The 18,966-nt window shown below is 38.2% G+C and overlaps 1 protein-coding gene across 11 annotated transcripts in view; it reads right to left on the reverse strand.

Moving 5' to 3' along the window:
- The window catches only part of LOC115588090 (teneurin-3), a 742,469-nt gene that overhangs the window by 29,609 nt on the left and 693,894 nt on the right, over positions 1–18,966 (reverse strand). For 8 of the 11 annotated variants that reach the window (XM_030428416.1, XM_030428503.1, XM_030428476.1 and 5 more), the window contains 10 exons: positions 13,459–13,530; positions 12,553–12,730; positions 11,702–11,722; positions 7,841–7,965; positions 7,591–7,698; positions 4,956–5,110; positions 3,622–3,723; positions 2,474–2,647; positions 1,920–1,979; positions 902–1,064 (listed from right to left, as the gene is read on the reverse strand). In XM_030428416.1, the coding sequence (XP_030284276.1) occupies positions 902–1,064; positions 1,920–1,979; positions 2,474–2,647; positions 3,622–3,723; positions 4,956–5,110; positions 7,591–7,698; positions 7,841–7,965; positions 11,702–11,722; positions 12,553–12,730; positions 13,459–13,530 (1,158 nt within the window). The remainder of the gene's footprint in view (positions 1–901; positions 1,065–1,919; positions 1,980–2,473; positions 2,648–3,621; positions 3,724–4,955; positions 5,111–7,590; positions 7,699–7,840; positions 7,966–11,701; positions 11,723–12,552; positions 12,731–13,458; positions 13,531–18,966) is intronic. The other 3 variants (XM_030428484.1, XM_030428457.1, XM_030428438.1) reach the window with 1 other exon arrangement.

The following is an 18,966-nucleotide window of genomic DNA, read 5'->3' on the forward strand; positions in this document are numbered from 1 at the left end:
TGTAAGCGATGCAGCTGCCTCGGGTTGATCTAGATTCTGTTCCTCTATCCAGCACTCTTTTGGCTCAAGTCCATTCGCAGAAAAATAAAAAGAATGAAATAAGGCTCACTCAGAAAAAGGAAATCCGAGATTGACCTGCCCACATCTTTACAGACCTGACTCCATATTAAGCTTTTGCACTGGATGAACAGAATGTGTCCAGAGCTGGCAAAACACGAGACTCTGGTATGAGGAAAAGAGGTGGAGCCTGTGTTGACGTTAATGATACTTGGTGGTCAAATGCAATGAGTCAGTCTGAGTCAGTTACTTTGACATGTAGACTGCAGGGGGCGGGAATCAAACCACTAGCCTACTGTTTGGTGGATGACCAGTCTACCTCCTGAACCACAGCTGACCACAGTCTTAATGTCATGAAGACAGTAAGATCATTTCCCAACCAAAAGCCCTGGTTGAATGGAAAGGTGGGGCTCCACCAAAAACAAAAAAAAGCTGTTTGCCTCTCTTTCTGTCCTTCTTTCTTTCCTTCCATCCATCCATACCCGTCACTGCAATCATAGACACAGTCTTGTCTGTATACAAGTATCCAATAAACACATTGCTGTAGATTTTAGATCCCAAAATACCAACTCATCTCCAGCTTCCCAAGCTACTAAGTAAACCAGGGAGAGGAACTTGAATGGGAATGAAACTTCGATCTGAAATCGCAAAAGCACATTAACTACATGTGACAAGGGCAACAGAAAAGTGATGCACATCTAAGGTGAGCCTTAGGCTGGAAAATATGTATTTCTTTCAACATAATTTTTCTTTTTAAAATATTTTTGGTTTTCCTAAATACAGTGAGGCGGGGAACAACATTAGTATACACACTTTATGTGTGTGTGGTACTATATATACATACCAGTTGGTGGTTGGTTGCGGCGTATAGCTCTAATTCTGATGTTTCCCAGGTCAGCCACATACAGTGTCCCGTCTGGAGAAACCACCAAAGAGGAAGGACAATTAAGCCTGGCGTCTTTAGCATATCCATCTCCTGTTTGATAGCAGTCACAGTTGGCATCGTTCTGCAGGACAGAGGAAGGTAGGGAGTGGGAGAGGAACAAGTAGCAAATTAACAGATCAGAAGTGACAGGTAGAGAGTAACACTACATGAATGATTGAGCATGACGTGCTATGGAGAGCAGAGAAGAGATGTGGGCACCACAAAAAATTGAACAGGAAAAAAAAGATTCTCAGGAATTGAATAATATTTATTATATTATATCATTGATATATTCATGTTTAGCAGGCCCTGACTGTCGTCACTGTGCCATTGACAATATTTGAAATGGCGTTTTTATATATATATATATATATATATATATATATATATATATATATATATATATATATATATATATATATATATATATATATATATATATATATATATATGCATGTAGGTCCTAGCCTATGGCAAAAGGAGGTGAGTTATACAACTCTACTTCAAGGCAAGTATATTTAAACTCTGACTGATTATTCTGCAGAAAGTTTGAAGTTAATAACTTTTGTGTATTTGCTTTTATTGCAATTTAAAACTGCAATTTTGCACTGTCTGCTGTCTGGACAATGCTCTAGCCCAAAAGTCCAAAGTGGCGATACCTGCTGTCCAGGAATGCAGATCTTAACTCATTCAACACCTTCCCTATCTACCTGATTTGATTTTTCCTGAATACTGACTCCCTTTACCTTAAGCCATGAAGTTATTAATCACCCCTTACATAAGGAATCTCATTAAGACATAACATGTAAACCTACATGAGTTTGGTGGGCTGAAGGACAATATAGCTGTACAGTGATGTGAAACAAGTTCATGGAGGACTAAAAATGGCAGTCCTCAGTGTTAACTGGTGTACATTGAAGTAGTTTTTGTATACTACCTTGCAGTCACACTCAGAAAGTGCTCCACCGAGATGGGTAATTTCTCCATCAGTCGACACCTAGTGGGAGAACAGTCAGAAATCACTTTTAGAACATGTTAAAGAGGATTCAGTAACGGAACTTAGCCTGCTCTTTCACAGTTAAAAAAGACACACTAAAAGCATTTAGAAAAGTTATTTGATGAATGTGCCTGCATCTGGGTCTCAAATTAAACATGGGACTACCATCCCCCCTGTGCAGGGCACCTCCTGACACTGCTTTACATTTAAGGAGTTTAAATATAAATGATTGAAGATTTTCTGTGTGTTTTCCTGGAGATCTATGGTGAGAGTGTTTCAGAAGCATTTAAGTGTGTTTCTTTACCTTACTTTTTATACTTTTTGTGATTACTGAGCTAATATTATAATATTAACAACTTAAATCCTCATTTTAACAGTTCTACTACTACTGACTTGGAAAGACATTTTTAGCTGTGCTTTCTTGTCGGAAAAATGTTTGTGCGGTAATCAGAATTAATGTAAAATGAATGTGCCATATGTATCCTGAAGATTACCTGTCGAATGCGATGGATTTTCTTCTCATCCGTCTCTGCGATGTAGAGGATGCCACTGTAGGACAAGGCTATGGCTGTAGCTCCCTCCAGCATGGTCTGGACTGCTCTCTTCCCCATAGTATATTCTATACCAGGCACCTGGCAGTGCATTGGACGACCTGCTACAATACGAACCTGAACAAACACACATACAACGATAAAGCAACTAGCCTACAAGGACGTTTAATTTTGTATTGATTGGGTGCATTTGTTTTGGAAGCAAGTAAAAGAAACACACAACTTTTTTAAAATACTATTTTTTTTCTCCAAAAAGCTAAAGATGATGGTAAATTAAAAGTAAACTTTATTTTTAGAATCACTTCGATCATACTCGTTACATGTAGGCCTACTAGCCTTGCTTGATAATAATGACTTTGTTGAGAAATCTCAAGTACAACATTCACCACATTACAGACCTGTTTAGGAGGAAGAGGGCCATTTCAAAATCTGTTTTGAAGCTTTTTCAAATTCCACCTACATTCAGTAAATGCAAACTGTAAATACTGATTTTGTTGTTCTGTTCTGCACATACGACATCTATTGCATGTCTGTTTGTACGGACAGGGATCCCTCCTCTGTGGCTCTTCCTGAGGTTTCTTCCGTCTTTTGTTTTCCCTGTTTAAAGTTTTTTTTTTTCTCAAAATGGCAAGTTTTTCCTCACTGGAATCGAGAGGTCTAAGGGGCGATCCTCAGTGCAAGACTTTGTCTGGGAAAATTTAAACAAAGGCCCTTCTGGTCTGCATTCAATAAATCATTGTGTAGAGGAACTAGACCTGGTGACAGGCATTGAATAAGAAATATAATGGTCTTGTCTGCTTATGACTGTGTCATACGGAGGGATAAGTCAATAACTGAGACTGTTTCATAGCCAGTAAAAACTCCCTGTAGCACTTTTAAATAGGAATAATTTCTTAGAGATTAAAAGGAAGGCTATCAAGGCTATTTTAATCATTGCCATCATTTTCTTTTCTTCTAGGTTTTTATAACTAAAAAAGCCAGTTTATTACACAACAGTTTCAAAAAGCAGCACGTTACAGAACATTTGCAAAAAACACAAAACAAAAAAAACACAAAGACTTCTGTTCTGTCAGTACAGGTGTAGTCAATACCTGTCTATTTTCAGTGATCTGTAGCACAACGTTGTTGTCCAGTACGAAGATGGAGTTATCCATTGGATTGATGGCTAAATCCGTGGGCCACTCTAAACGAACCTGGATTGATTGTAGTGGGGAAGAGGAGAGACATTTTCACTTCACAGCCTTCTCAGACTCTCTATCAAATTATGCAGTATTTTCTATTTATTTAAATATTCATATAAAGTGTATTGTCCGGAAAACTACACACACACACACACACACACACACACACACACACACTCATATCTATCTATCTATCTATCTATCTATCTATCTATATATATATATATGTATATATATCTATCTATATATATATCTCTCTCTATCTCTCTCTCTCTCTCTCTCTCTCTCTATATATATATATATATATATATATATATATATATATATATATATATATATATATATATATATATATATATATATATATATATATATATATATATATACATATATATATATACATATATATGTGTGTATGTGTGTGTGTCTGTGTGTATATATATATACCGAACCCCAAACTACTACTGATGTGCTGGTCAGCACCTTGCATGGCAACCACCGCCATCAGTGTATGTATGAATAACTGTCAGTCACTTTGGACAAAAGCGTCTGCTAAAATGTAAATGTAAATATTATTATCACATAGATACCCTACTGGTCTAATAAATTCCTGTTTGATTCAAACCCTGATAGCAATACAGCAAGAAAAGGACATTATAGTAACGACACATTGCAAAAACAGGCTGTAAAGCATATTGTGCATTTACTTATAACATTAAACTGACTGTACACTTATAAAAAATGAACAACATTTATCTATGGTAAGAGGTGCGAAACATGATGATGTGTGTGCTGCCAGTTCATTCTTTCCACGAGTGAAGTCAAGAGGTAAACTAGATAAGTGCTGGTATGTGTGTATGTGTGTGTGTGTGTGTGTGTGTGTGTACGTGTGCGCGAGCGTGCGCGTGTGTGTGTGTACATAGGTGCTGTTCATTCCAAAGTTTCTGAAATGAACTCAGGAAAGGTCAGCAAATGTCAACACATCTAAAAATCCATTCCTTGTTAAGATTTAAAAGGCTCTATTTTTCTGATGCTACATCAGAGCTACTCATCAAACAAACTGCATTTCAGCCTTAGAGCCTTGATTTAACTCTGTGTTGTCTGTTTTACAACTCTTTTTCAATAGCAATGTACATTTACTAAAAACATTTAGTTTTACTGAAATGACATTGTTATACCATAGTGTAAAGGCAGTCAGGATGGATAAGGAGTTGCAGCAAATTTAGGTAATCTTTACATATTACCTGTCTTATGTGCATGCTAGTGTCGCAGGTCAAAGGTCGTGCAGAGGTGAGGTCATTGCTGCCCAGCACAGTGGAGATTATTCCATTACGATCCACTTTCCTGATCATAGTCCCATCAACGAAATAGATCAAACCATTTCTATCAACTGCAATCCCTGTAGGGAACAGAACACAAACCAACATTTTCCTCAGTTGATTGTTAAAACATAAACTCAATGATTGGAAGAAGAAAATAAGATATATTTCTTCAATGTGGAAGTCATGATGCTAGTGGTGCAGATAATTAAAAAGGGACACAGTAAAGAAAATATAAAAAGGAGAACAATGAGAGCCCACAATGAATTTTAGAAGAGTGAGGTAAGAAGTGATTAAAAAGTAAAGTATAGATGAGCCAAACAGCAGCTGTGATCATCAAAATCAATCCAAAATACCTACACATAAAATAAACACATTACGATTCTGAAACTGTTGGAAATAGATATTGAGACATTCAACATAGTATTTGATATTTCATATCTATATTCAAGTATCTTCACTCTCCAATGCTTAAATTTGTTCATGGTCATAAAAGCCCGATAAATCAACCAATGCTGAGATTCAGGCCTTCCTTGCTTTTCAGTGTAGTCTAGAACATCATTTCCAGTGAGAAACCTGCTGTCTTCACTTGGGGACATTTTTTACTGAGGAGTAAAGAGGACTGATGGAGAACTTCATCACATGCTGAAACAACAATTACCTGAATATTAGCAAAACCAGTGCACATGTGGTGACTCTGCAGTATGTCCGTTAGTGTGAAAGTTCATCGTTGGCTAGAAAAGCTCATTCTGATAGAATACCAAGAAGCTATCGTTAAAATAACATCAGGTCCATCAGAAGCCATTCAGCAATAAAAGTCCATAGACTGACCCATAGACTGGACAGAAATGTTCCTTACTCTACCTTCCAACTGACTCTACGTTTTGGCTGTGGCTATCCAATAATTGTAAGGTTGGTGGTTTTATCACCCAGCTCTCACGGCTGCATGTGTAAGTATAACTGAACAAGATACTATCACTCTCTATACTATAGAAATGAGCCATGAGGTCAGCTCATAAAGTTTGATATTGGGATTACACTAAGTCATTACACACAGCAGACATTCTGTACAGTAGTACAATCTACTACTGAGAAAAAGTCAAAAACTATTCTTACAATATAGATAGATAGATAGTGGGGTTATAATTTCAGGGTGAAACTAAATCTAAAAATTCTCAGAAGTTTTTTCTTATCAATTCTTGCTATACAACAATGTGACAATGGTGAAGCAATGTCCAAAAACAAACTGGTTTAAAAAAAAAATGCACAAAAACAAGGGCATTATGATTATGATGCACTGGTGGTTAATTAATTAATAATTAAGTTATTATGTGGGCTCTAATCTGAGGTGCTCTTAATTTGAAGTCTCCGATGCTGGTAACTCTAATTAAATTATCCTCTGTAGCGGAGATTACTCTTGGACTTCCTCTCCTGGGGCAGTACTCATGAGAGCCAGTTTCATCATGTGTTTGATGGGTTTTGTGACTGCACTTGAGGATACATTGAAAGTTCTTGAAATTTTGTCTTAAAATAATGGTGGACTGTCGTTTCTCTTTTCTTAGCTGAGTGGTTCTCGCCATAATATGGATCAGACCAGTAGTTGAAAAGGGCTGTTCACTGTATTGAACTGTGTAACAACCCCAGCTCTGCACAACACAACTGATGGTCTAAAACACAAGGAAAGAAATTCCACAAATTAACTCTTGACAAGGCCCACCTGTTCATAGAAACCATTCCAGGTGTCTACCTAATGATCTGATTTGAGAGAATGCCAAGAGTTTGGAAAGCTGTCATCAAAGCAAAAGGTGGCTACTTTGATGAATATAAAATATAAATCATATTCTGGTTTGTTTAACACCTTTTTGTTACATGTGTTATTTCTTAGCTTAGATGTCTTCAGTATCACATCTACAATGTGTAAAATAATAAAAATAATATTGAAGCTTATGCTGAATTATAAATTTAAGATTAATGGAGAAGGGGTGAGATTAGATATGTTTAGAATTCCTCTGACTTCTTTTCAAACATGTGCTTAGAATTGCCTGTTTTATTATGAACTTCTCTTTTGTTAGTTTGTTAGTTTATGGACTCTATGGACATGTTCAAAATAAAGATTTCAGTGAATGAATGAATGAATGAATGAATCAATCAATCAATCACTGCTGTAGCTCCATTGGCTTGTCATTAATCCAGCAGTAAATTCAAAGATCTGCCTAAAAAAATGCCTAGAGTTGGTACAGTTTAGTTCATGGACAAACAAACAGCCAAAATCAGTCAAAAGAAATGTAATCTAATGAATGTCTTACAGTTAGCTCCTACATTCAATATTTTCCACCACCCGGACTATGCACAAGTTTGTATTCTTTTCTTCTTCAGGAATTTGAACATTTCAGTACAACTTTGAAGCTATACTGTCGATGAAATGACTCTTAAACTCCCTTTTACCCCCTCCTCCATTGTAAATATTGGACCAAATATGTGTCTGAGCCAATTAGGACCAATTTCCAACTCTGAAACTAAATACAGGCTGATTTGTTCGTGTGATGTTGTGTGTTTGCACCTTTAGGTCCCAGTAGCTGTGCCTCTGTAGCTTTTCTTCCATCTCCACATCGTGCTTCATCAAATGGAGGACACTGTTCACCTGTGCCAGCCACTACTTCTCCATTACCTGAACACACACGCGCACACACACATCATGCTATATTGTAAGCATTTTAATTGCAATTAATATATGCATTTAAATACATTCAAATAAAGATTTGAACAATACTGATTACATTTATTCATACAAAAAGGAAGTGTATTCTTACTGATGAGGTCACGGGCACCACTGAGCATCTTGGGTCGGTAGATTCGACGAGAGTTAGTGTCTGAGACATACAGCTGCCCTGTCACTGGATCGGTGGCTAGATAGTAACGGTGAGCAGGATTGTTGCTATGGAGGGAAGTGGGGGATAAAAGGGGAGGTGGGTGACAAATGAAAGAAACTAGAATTAATTTATTGAGGCGAGTCATGCATACTGCATGTTTCTTTAACAACTTCAATATCAAACTTTTCAAACAGAGACACTGGATTATCTCTGCAGCGGAGATTTGCCAATGCCCCGCCTTTGTTTGTTCACACAGAACAAAGCAGCTCTGGCATAAAGCTGCACCAGTGTGTCAATTCATAAAGCAAGCCGGCGCTGTGGATCCAAAAGAGGCGTGATGGAACACGTCACGATGAAGACTTCTGTTTCTTTTTTTTTTCGATGTGTTTCTCCCGGTGTCCACCTGTTAATCTAAACATGTACCTGCTGATTGTTTATAATCATAGTGATACAGTTATAATGTGAAGTGGTTGAGAGAACAACCCACCATGTATCCCGGAAAGTGAAAAAGTTACGTTTTTCGCTCTAAATTACATACCTAAGTAATCAGTAATTCGCCATCTGTCTAACTGTCTCACTCGCAGGGAGGGATGCTGTTTTCTGGGGGGAGGTTCCCTCAAGTCTCGGTTGGGCGGGCTGACCGATGCAATGATTTTTTTAAAACAGTTACTACAACAGCACAATAGTGGAAGGAGACAGACACTTGGTTAGTTTTTTGCCGGGGGGCAGACAGCGTTTTCTGGGCAGAAAAGTGACGGAGAGTCAGGAGGACTGACACTTCTCCAGGTATAGCTGCAGTATTTTTTTCCTCATATAAGTTGCCAAAGACACTACCAGTTACTACGTTATAGTTGTTTGGTCATGTAACGTTGCTTTGTGGTACATTTCTCTTTATTTTGTTGAGTGAAGGACCTGTGTAGTTATCAGACTGTGAACACCATTAGATTGACACGCCCCAGCTCCACGCTGCTGGCTTATCCATTCACACGGATGCTGGTTTGCCTCTGCTGTGCCTCTGATAGTGTGAATGGTGCTAGTGAACTACTTGAGGGCTAGAGTTGAGCACAAACTCCGAAAATATCCAGAAGTGTGTCTGTAAGTGTATGTATTTAACAATTTTCCAAACGCTTACGAACGCTTACAATAAAATCATCATCAGCAGAGAGGTTTTACAATTCGGTTCCAGCGTCATTATAATAGGGAAATGAAGGAGACTTTCTTGAGCTGATGATGAAGATGTTATGAATAAAAGATAAGTGACAGCCAAGTAACCAGCAGCATACCAGGGGGTTGATGTAAGAGCGCTGCATTTGGATTGGGATCCCATGGTACTTAACAAAAACCTTGCAGCAGTGGGCAGTTTTAACTTTTCTGTGGGTGGATGTAGGCAGACAAAAAGTTTTCCCACCAACCTTTTTAGAAGAAGAGAAGCTACCAATCCGTAGAGTACTGTTAATGTACTGCTGATGCAAACGGAACACTGTCTACTGCTGCAACTTCAAAAAAGCATTAATGGGTTGACTTTTATCATGAAGTGGGCTATCTAAGGAAATGCATTGTTCTATGAGTTAAGCACTGTTATAGCTCATCAAAAAACTTACAGAGTAAAACTATGGTAATTTTTGGCATTTTTGGGCAGTGGATTGGTTTGAAAAATGTGGGAGTCGATGTATACAGTCTGTGAGAGCAATGAGACAAGAAGCAGCCGTTAGATGAAGATTTTTTCAGAAGTTTTTCAGAAAAGGTAACCAACTCCCTTTTTGTCATTATCAGGTTCTCTATTAGCATTGAGTGTTAAAATTACTAAATGATTACTTGAGACATTATTTAGTATTCATTTACCATAGTTAATTAATGTACCATTATTATAAAGTGTTGCCAAGATGGGAAAGCCCACTGAGGCAATGTGAGGTCAGGTAGGCAGAAAAGGGCTGATTGACACAACAAGGCCTCTTGAGAGGAAATTGTGTTTTAACAAAAAAGTTTTTAATTTAATTGAAAACTGCAATAGGATGAGCCAACATGTTCAATCCCATCATTATGTCTTGCTGGTGGAGAACAAAAGCTTGAGGTTTGGTGCTGCTGTGTATGTGTATGAGAAGATCAATGGAGGGGATTACACAGAACAGCAAATCCCAATGTAACAGCCTAAATCCCAAAGTGAGTGTAATTATGTAGAGGAAGCTAGAACAGTAAATGTGAGTGTGGATGAATCTTCTTTAAAAGGCAGATGACCCCAGAAAACCAAGTATTTACCCACACTACTCAGGGGAACTTTATTATTCTTAATAACTTATTATCATTATAGCATTTTTTAAGAACTGTTTTCGATGAGGTTAATGCACAAAGAATACTTGGTTGGGAATCGGCAATGATCATGATTTGCGTAAAAATGTGTACTTTGTTAAGGTTAGGGGACTTTTGTCATGGTTACTGTATTAAAACCATGTTGTATTCATGCTTTAAAAGGGAAACAAGTGTTTAAGTCAGATGAAATGCTGACCAAACATCCACCCAAACCTTCTATTAACACAGACTTTGCCAACAGATGTGATCTTGGGGCACTGCTTCACTGCTGTGGATGTTCTGCTTGGGATGGAACATTTTCAGAAGTTGACATCTGTGACCACAGACATCAGTGATCGGTACACAGAGAGGGCTTGTTGCAATAACTGAACATCAGAACGTTACCCTGTCGTGAAGTGTCACTCACAGAGAGAACTCTTATCACTTCTAAACGAGACGGACAATGCTTACAAAAGACTGCCTCTCTATTGCCCCTTAGATGGCAGATACCGGCAAAGACATGTCATCACTCAAGTTTATTACCACATAGTTCGCACCTTGGTTTAAATATAGTTTTTAATAAAATGGTGTCGATCAAATCCTGGTGTGATCTGGTTCACCAACCTCCAAGTACTCTCGATCCAAAGAGTACTGGGATGATGGGATGTATGTAAACATAACTAAGGAAGAAAAAGAATACTAAACAGATAATAAGGCTACAACTCTATTATTATTATTATTAGTAGTAGTATAGTTATTATTGTTGTTATTATTATTATTATTATTATTATTATTATTATTATTATTATTATTATTATTATTATTATTATTATTATTATAGACACAATAATAGCGCAACTAACTCCCAGTACATGAACTCTTCACAGCCTTTATAACTAAGCCTCTTTGGGCTTATTGTTTAGGTTTTCTGACCACAAGCTGGGCTTTCATTAACCTCATTTGCAGTCACAAGCTGTTTTCAGTAAATAATCTATCATAAACCCTGAGACTCACTGCTCATCACCAATGGCAGACAGACAAAGCTAGCAACTAGTCACACAGTCATATTCTAACATTACTTATTCATAAGTGTTCTATCAATTACTTAAGTGAGTAAAATGTGATTATTACAGATATAAGTGATACCCGAAACAACAAAAATAAGATGCAATTTGCAATTAATCAGAATTATCCTTTATCATTGCAGCTTTATTGCAAGACTAGACTGTAAAAATATGTATGCAAACAAAGTTAAAAGTAAGCTTGCTAACAGCTTGATCCAGCTCACAGTCTACTTGATACACTTGGAACCTTGCACAGGCTAAGAATATCAGTAAACTCAGGTCGGAAAGATGCCTGGACTGAGCAACACTTAGTTTATCATTTCTGAGTATATTTGAAAAAAAAGGTAAGAGGACAGAAGAAATATGCACACTTGAGTTTGGTGCATAAGAAACATATTTGACAGTGGAATGAAAATTAGGATAAAGTTTAAAAAGGATTAGTCACTCTTACCTATGTCTGAAATCTTTGTTTCTTTAATATAGTGCAAGCGAAGAAAAGAAAAGAGAAGAAACAAGAGTTAGTAGATAGATTGGAGAAAGGCATTACAACAAAACTCAACATAAGAAAAATGTACTTGAAAACAGAAAAGGAACAGTTAGCAGTTGCAGTCAAGATTTTGATTTTGAAACATGCTTTACAGATGTCAGAAGTGAAAAGATTGCAGATGACTGTAAGACAAAGAGATCATAAGAAATGAACACTCAAGAGTGTGCCAGAAGAATATTCTAAATTCAAAGCACCAATTCAGATCAATCCCTCTAAATTCAGGGCCAACTTGCATCTTCTATCACTTTGGCTAGAGAAGAGGTGGCAAAGCAGTCAATCAGGCAAAGGATCTGTCCCCCGCTTCCTACAGTTGACTGTTAAGAGCAGGAGGAAAAACCGAGGCAGAGAGATGAATCTGGATGCTTGGCTCTAATTCAAAAACCAAGGACTCTCAAATCAGTTAATGTTCAAAAATGTTTTTAGTCATACTGTATGTATGTTTTACAATGATTTGAAAAAAACTGGATGAGATAGTTTTGGGCAAAGCTTTACTGTAAAACTGATGATGAGTTGTTTAGCTAGATGTGTTTCAAGATGGTTGCCTTGTCTACAGCAAACCAAATCTACATACTAGTATAAATTAAGTAACCAGAATGTGAACCTGAGTGAGGCCTCATTGAAACCAGATCAGGCGATGCAGCAAAAACACAGCAATGTAAAAGAATGTAGTGTCCTTCTAAACTGCACAGTGCGGATTGAAGGGTATGCCGGAGAGAAAACATTGATAGTAGTCATCCTCCCTTCCTCCCCCTTACCTCAGCTCCATGACACTGGTAACATTCCCAGAGGGGAAGATCCTCCTGATGTAGTTGAAGTCTCCAACAAAGATGCTGCCATCTGCACCACAGGCTAGAGCCAGGGGCGCAAGCAGCTTGTTGCCCTCTGCCTGACCATTACAGCTAGGGCAGGAGATGCTGCGGCGCCGTCCATTTCCTAGGAGAAGACATCTATTCTTTATAATTCCAACAGTTGGTTTCTGCTCTTTGAACAAAACAGACCAGGCAAGGTTGGTCACCAATCAAAATAAGGAATTCAAAGTGTGTGACAGATGCAACATTGCAAAGACCCAGGTTTCAATTCCCTGTAGAAGCACTTCGGTATGGCATGATGAGCCAAAGCTATTACGCCCAAGTATTGAATCTCACAAAGCAACAAATTGTGGACCTTGACAAGGACTACAAAGAAATGGACATTTCAAATGGAGAGAAAATGGGTATAACTTTTTTTTTTTTTTCCTCATTAGTGAACCAGAAACAAGAAAAGCAAAACAAGTACAAACCAAACAGGGAAAAAACTGAAGTTCAAAAATGCACAGAATGAGTTTGCAAGTTCTTGAATTTAATATAAAGACATGCTGATGATAATTCTTCCTAATGTTGGTGGAAACATACTCTCACTAACCAAAAGATATTTCTAAAAAAAGATTTAACAGTTTCCAACCATTCATATCATTTTAGACTTGTAAGATAGCAACTACCATAGAGGCCCAGAAGGTGCTTTTTTCTGGGCCCCATGAGAGTGCTTTGACTGTCGCTCCTGATCATTGAGGGGTATCAGCAACATAATTTACCATTGCGCAATGACATTATCCATTATCAACACTGATCACAAATATGCAGGTTTTAAAAGCTCAAGTCAATGATATTTGAATCTGTACTTACCCATGATGCTGCTGATGACAGGGGGCTGTTGGGAAATGAAAACGTTCTCACCATTCCCTTTGTACAGTATACCTAGTGGACAGGATATGTAGATGAGAGAAATATATTAAAATATTTGTAAAATGTTGATTACAACAAATTCTTTACTATGTGGGCCTCTTGGTTACTTCAGCAAACAATATAAATAAAGATATTTCTTCCCTTGTGTAAAAAACAGTGTATCCTTTCATTACATGGATGAGCTGTGTGTGTTTATTTGCATATAGAGCAGGGAAATGAGATCCAAGTGGTCACTCTCTAGATGCATGTTAATGCTAGGTCTGAACCGGTGTAAAGCTGTCCATTTGTGAGAGGATCACTCAGAACAGATGGTGATACTACATAAAGAGTCTGAGGTTAAAATTACAAATCACATTAACCTCAGACTCAAAACATGTTTTCAAGATGATGCTGCATGAGTAAAAGCAAATTACAGCAGCTTTGACTTCTGTCTTGTGTCTTTAGTGTAGTACATTCTAGTGTTTCCTAAAGTTATTTTTCTATGGATGTACAACTGGTGCGACTAAAAATGTTAACAACATTCTATTCATTTTCAGATTTGGTCTGCTGGGGAGTGGAAGCACTGAGAGGGACCGAAAAAACTCAACAAGCTGGTTAGGGGAGTCAGCTCTGCCCTGGACTGCCCTCTAGACGCCATAGAGCAGGTGGGTGAAAGGAGGATGTTAGCCAAGCTGACATCAACCTTGGACAACAGCTGTTCAAGGCCCCTATGGTCTCATGCAGGGTTGTTATGTCTTTAACACGAAAACCCATCACCTTAACATCATAGCTACTTTGCACTACTTATCTAACACTTAAATTATATACTGTATATTCATATTCATACAAATTTTGCACTGTGCAACCATCCTGTGCAATTCATGCTTGTATTATGTCTAATGTGTCCAGGCCATTTTATTCATTTTTCATATTCATAGATTTATAGAATGATTTATAGAACAACATATTTAAAGCTTTATTCAACTACAGTAATCTAAATATGATCTGTAATAACAATAACAATAATAATAATAATAATAATAATAACAACAACAATAGTGTCAAGCCTTGTAAAGTTTGTTATGTGGGAGTTAATTTGTCTGCTGGTGCTAAGGAGGTGGGAAGTGAATGTTTGTATTTGATGTCTCCTCCCTCTGGGCTTTTAGGCACAATGGCACCAAATAACCCCATTCAACACTACAGTGTACACTGTACGTGTGAGTGCTGCATATATTCAGCATGCACTCATTAGAATGGATGTGTTTGTGTTAAAAAACATGACAGTTTCTTCCTCTTTCACCATGGGGGTCCTAGAGCATCATACAGCATATGAGATTAAAGAGATGTGGGCTGCATTTGCATTGTGTGTGTGTCTGTGAGTGCGTTTATATGACACTCGAGCAAACTGAATTACTGAGTTAGTCCGACTCTGATCGGATTTTTAAGATGCATGTATACACCTTAGTCTGACTAAAATCTGTCAGCTATAAACAGACACATGTGTGTCTGTTAATAGCCATGCGATTATACAAGTGACGAAAATCCAAATGTGATGCAAATGCAAACCAACGAATGACTAAAATTACCACTGCCGTGCTAGTTTGGATGGCAAATGCAAAACCTAAACTACACATGGATACCTGCAAGTAATTAGGTTGTACATCAGAAAAAGCCTTTGAAACAACTTTTAAACCGTCATAACTGTAATCTTTAAATTATTTGGTATCTGTTGTGTTATATGGTTCTGAAGACAGATGGATAAGTTATTACATTGAAAATTGATTTACTTTATTATATGTACTATGACTACAATATATTGCTACATTAAGTCATAAACACAGCATAATGCATGTATCATAGGTAGTAGTAAAAGCAGTAGGTAAGAAACAGAGGATGATGTGAGTTTGCTGATTTTTGAGGAGTTGTAATGTAAACGAGTGATCAAAAAATGAAGTGAGGAAAGAAAGGAATGCACTCACTTCAAAAGTGAGACACCAAAGCGCTCATCACTTCCTGTGGTGAGCTGAATTATTAAATGTACCTTTTCGGCAACCAGCACATATTACTCTATCCATCCATTTACACATCTCTCTCTCTCTGTCTGTAAGGGATTCTGAACCTCAAGGACATCATATAAATTGCAGTTAAATGATGAATCTCGTGCTTTTTCACTATTTAACGGACACCAGAACTTTTGGTAAAGTACTTTTGGCTGCCATAACATAACCATATGAACAAATATTTAGACAAACCCCTATCAGCAACAACATTAAAACCACTTACAGGTGATCTGAATAACATTGATCATCTCATTACAATGCAATAACCTGCTGGAAAACCTTGGGTCCTGCCATTCATTTGGAGGCCTCCTAACACCGAAACACCATTGTGGACGAAGTACACCCTGCCATAGCAATGGCACACCCCGATGGCAGTGCCCCCCCAGCAGGACAATGTACCCTAACACACCACAAAAACTGCTCAGGAAAGGCTTGAGGAATACAACAAAGAGCCCAAACCTTTGACCGGCTCTCCAAATTCCCCGGATCCCAATCTGATCATCTGGGATGCGCAATCCATGGATGCTCCATCCCCAACATACAGGACCCAAAGGATCCACCACAAAGTCCTTGTGCCACCCGCAGAGGTCTTATGACCATGCCTCAACATGCCTGTTGCTCTGTGTGGCCAGCATGACCTGAGGTTGTCGCCGAGCGCAGGCAGAAGAGTCCTCTAGTGATCATTTCATCTTACAGGCCATAAAAGTTAAACCATGTGCTCACTTTGCGTGTCTCTTCCAACAACCATATACTACTACTACTACTACTTGAAATGAATGAAACATGTTAAAGTAGTGAGTAAACAGTAAATAGTGAGTAAATCTCTTGCGTGGACTCTTGTCACATTTCTCCAGCCAGTTTGTGAAAACAGGGTTGGCGTGTAAGATGTGCATGTCTGTGATGCAGTGATAGCATCAGAATTACACATCCCTGGCTGTAACACAGTTGCCAGTTTACACACTGAGAAAAGGCATCTGGTTGAAACATACATGACTAAATAATTCAAATTAGTGTATATGAGCTATATTGTTGTACATGTAAGCCATACAGACCACACTAGTTTACTGATGTGGTTAAATTATAATCTAGTTCTTAATCCCTTCTCTCAGTCAATTTGGAACTTGAGCCTAAAATGTAAGAACATGTATACCTTTACCATCTGTAGATATTACAATTAGAAAAAACTGTGTTTGGTGAATTGTTAAGACTTATATACATAAAATGCAGGTCTAACAGCATCTGAAAACCCTTTTCTGATGGCAAACCAGGGGGACGGGCAGCATCTGACTGGCTTTGTAATGTTCTATATAGAAGAGAAAGTAAACAGTAATTATGTTTTCCATCCACCTGTCTTTTTGCATATGAAATATTCTAAATTGGCCGAGGTATAGTTGTGATGTATCAATAAAAGCTCCACATGAAAAAGTGCAATGGAGACAGTCTTAGGAAATAAATCAAGACGCAGATGAAAACATCAGATAAGTGTGGACTGATAAACAAACTGTATGGTTCCTCAAATTAATACAGCACATGAAACAAAATGAAATGCCACATTTCCACGTGACTTTCCATAATTAATAACATCATGTCATTGTGCTCTCTTATTCTTCAATGGCTTAATGGCACCTGGGTGGAGAATTAGAACCACTAAATGTTAACTTGATTAACCAATTCCAACATTCATACATTCAGCCCAGCCAAACTTGTTTTTTTTTCCATTACTGTTACTCTCTGCAATACATTCAAAATATAAGGTCTTTAAACATGACACATGACCATCAGTCCTTCAATCCCATATCAGTCAGTTCCCTTCCCATCCAGCTATTTATATCCATCTCTTTTGCCTTTCCACTCTCCTTCTCTCCTTCTCTCCCTCTTTCATCTGTTCTTCCATTAGTAGGTGTTGATTGATCAACAGAGTACGAGCCAGCGGGGATGCAGTCTACACAGGCAACACACTTGCCTGACAGGAAGAAAGTGTGTGTGTGTGTGTGCGTGTGTGTGTGTGGTAATGTGTGGCAATGTGTGGTAAAAAGAAGGAGAGTGTAGAAAAAGAAAGGGGAATTCTCCTGCTGTGTTAAAAAAGAGAGGCCAGTAAGGCTGTGTGTGTGATGCGTTCTCTGCAAGGGTGTGTGTGGTGTAAATATGGGCATCTGACTTTGATTTCAAACCTGTCTATTTTAGATGTATGCATTCTTTCAACATTAGCTAATGCCTTGATCCCACTTTGTGGTGTGAACATTTCTGGATTACAAAATGCATCGCAATTCAGACATGGAAGATTCTGCATGGATGCAGAAACAGAGCATAATTGAGACTCAGCTTATGTTGATTGTTTATTGTCCGGCCTCAGCTTGACAATTAAGTTACATTGCGACGTTGCTAAAATGCTTTGAATTGTGGGCAGACATTAGGCTAACCTTACTTAGGTAGGAGGTATGTCGGAGGGAGGCAGAGATCAAGTGATAATCAAAACTCACAAAATATTTTCTAAAACGGAGATCTCGGGGCACACGTCAGATTTTATGACCTTCCAAGCACAAAACTGGACGATACCCACACTGAGCTTGGCTTCTGCCTCACAACAATTACTAATTATGTTGGCCATTTTCACCTGAAGCTCAGTCTGCAGCCATAAATGATTAGTGCAAGCCCCGCTAATCAGCCAAGATCTGAAGAGACGCTGTCAACTTTGCCATCCATCCAACTCTAACAGGTGTGTGAGGCAGAGTCAATAAATGCCTTATCTTAAAGCTGCTACATGAAACCAATATTATTGTAGATGCCTCTTATATTTTATAGACTGCTGTATTCTGACTACTGGAAGAATTTTCTGATTTAAAGGGGTATGTAAATGAGGAAAATTAGCCATTTGCAGTAATATAGATCTTTTAGAATGCCATACAATGAGATGCATCGAGAATCATTTTGCATTCGTTGACAGCTGAATCAGCTGTGCTGTTCACACTGATTTTAGCGTTTTGTAATTGGGCATCTTAAGCACCTCACACACATGCACTGTAACTAAGGATTTATTAGGAGTCCGGAGGAGCTGTGTGTGTGAACACAAAAGACTGCAATGTTTGCCAGGGGTTTTACCCTGCCAACTCCCTAGTCCTAAATCCGATTGAGCTAGGGCTGCCATGATCTCGATTGAAAATTGGATTTGGATCAAAATGACATCACAATCTCAACCTTCTAAATCAAAGGTGGAATCGAGGATTTAGGATTTAGGATTTAGTGTCATGTCCGGCAGGTGTGCCAAACAGCTACACGGCATGTTGTAGGGCGGAAATCTCCTTTATTCTGAAGCTGCAGCAAATGAAAAGACACCATGGCAACTGCTGATAAAGGACACACATCAGCTGAACTCAGTGACATCAGCGAAAATATGTTGCGTACCTGGTGA

The sequence above is a fragment of the Sparus aurata genome, chromosome 1 (genome assembly GCF_900880675.1).
Source record: "Sparus aurata chromosome 1, fSpaAur1.1, whole genome shotgun sequence".
Taxonomy (NCBI): Eukaryota; Metazoa; Chordata; class Actinopteri; order Spariformes; family Sparidae; genus Sparus; species Sparus aurata.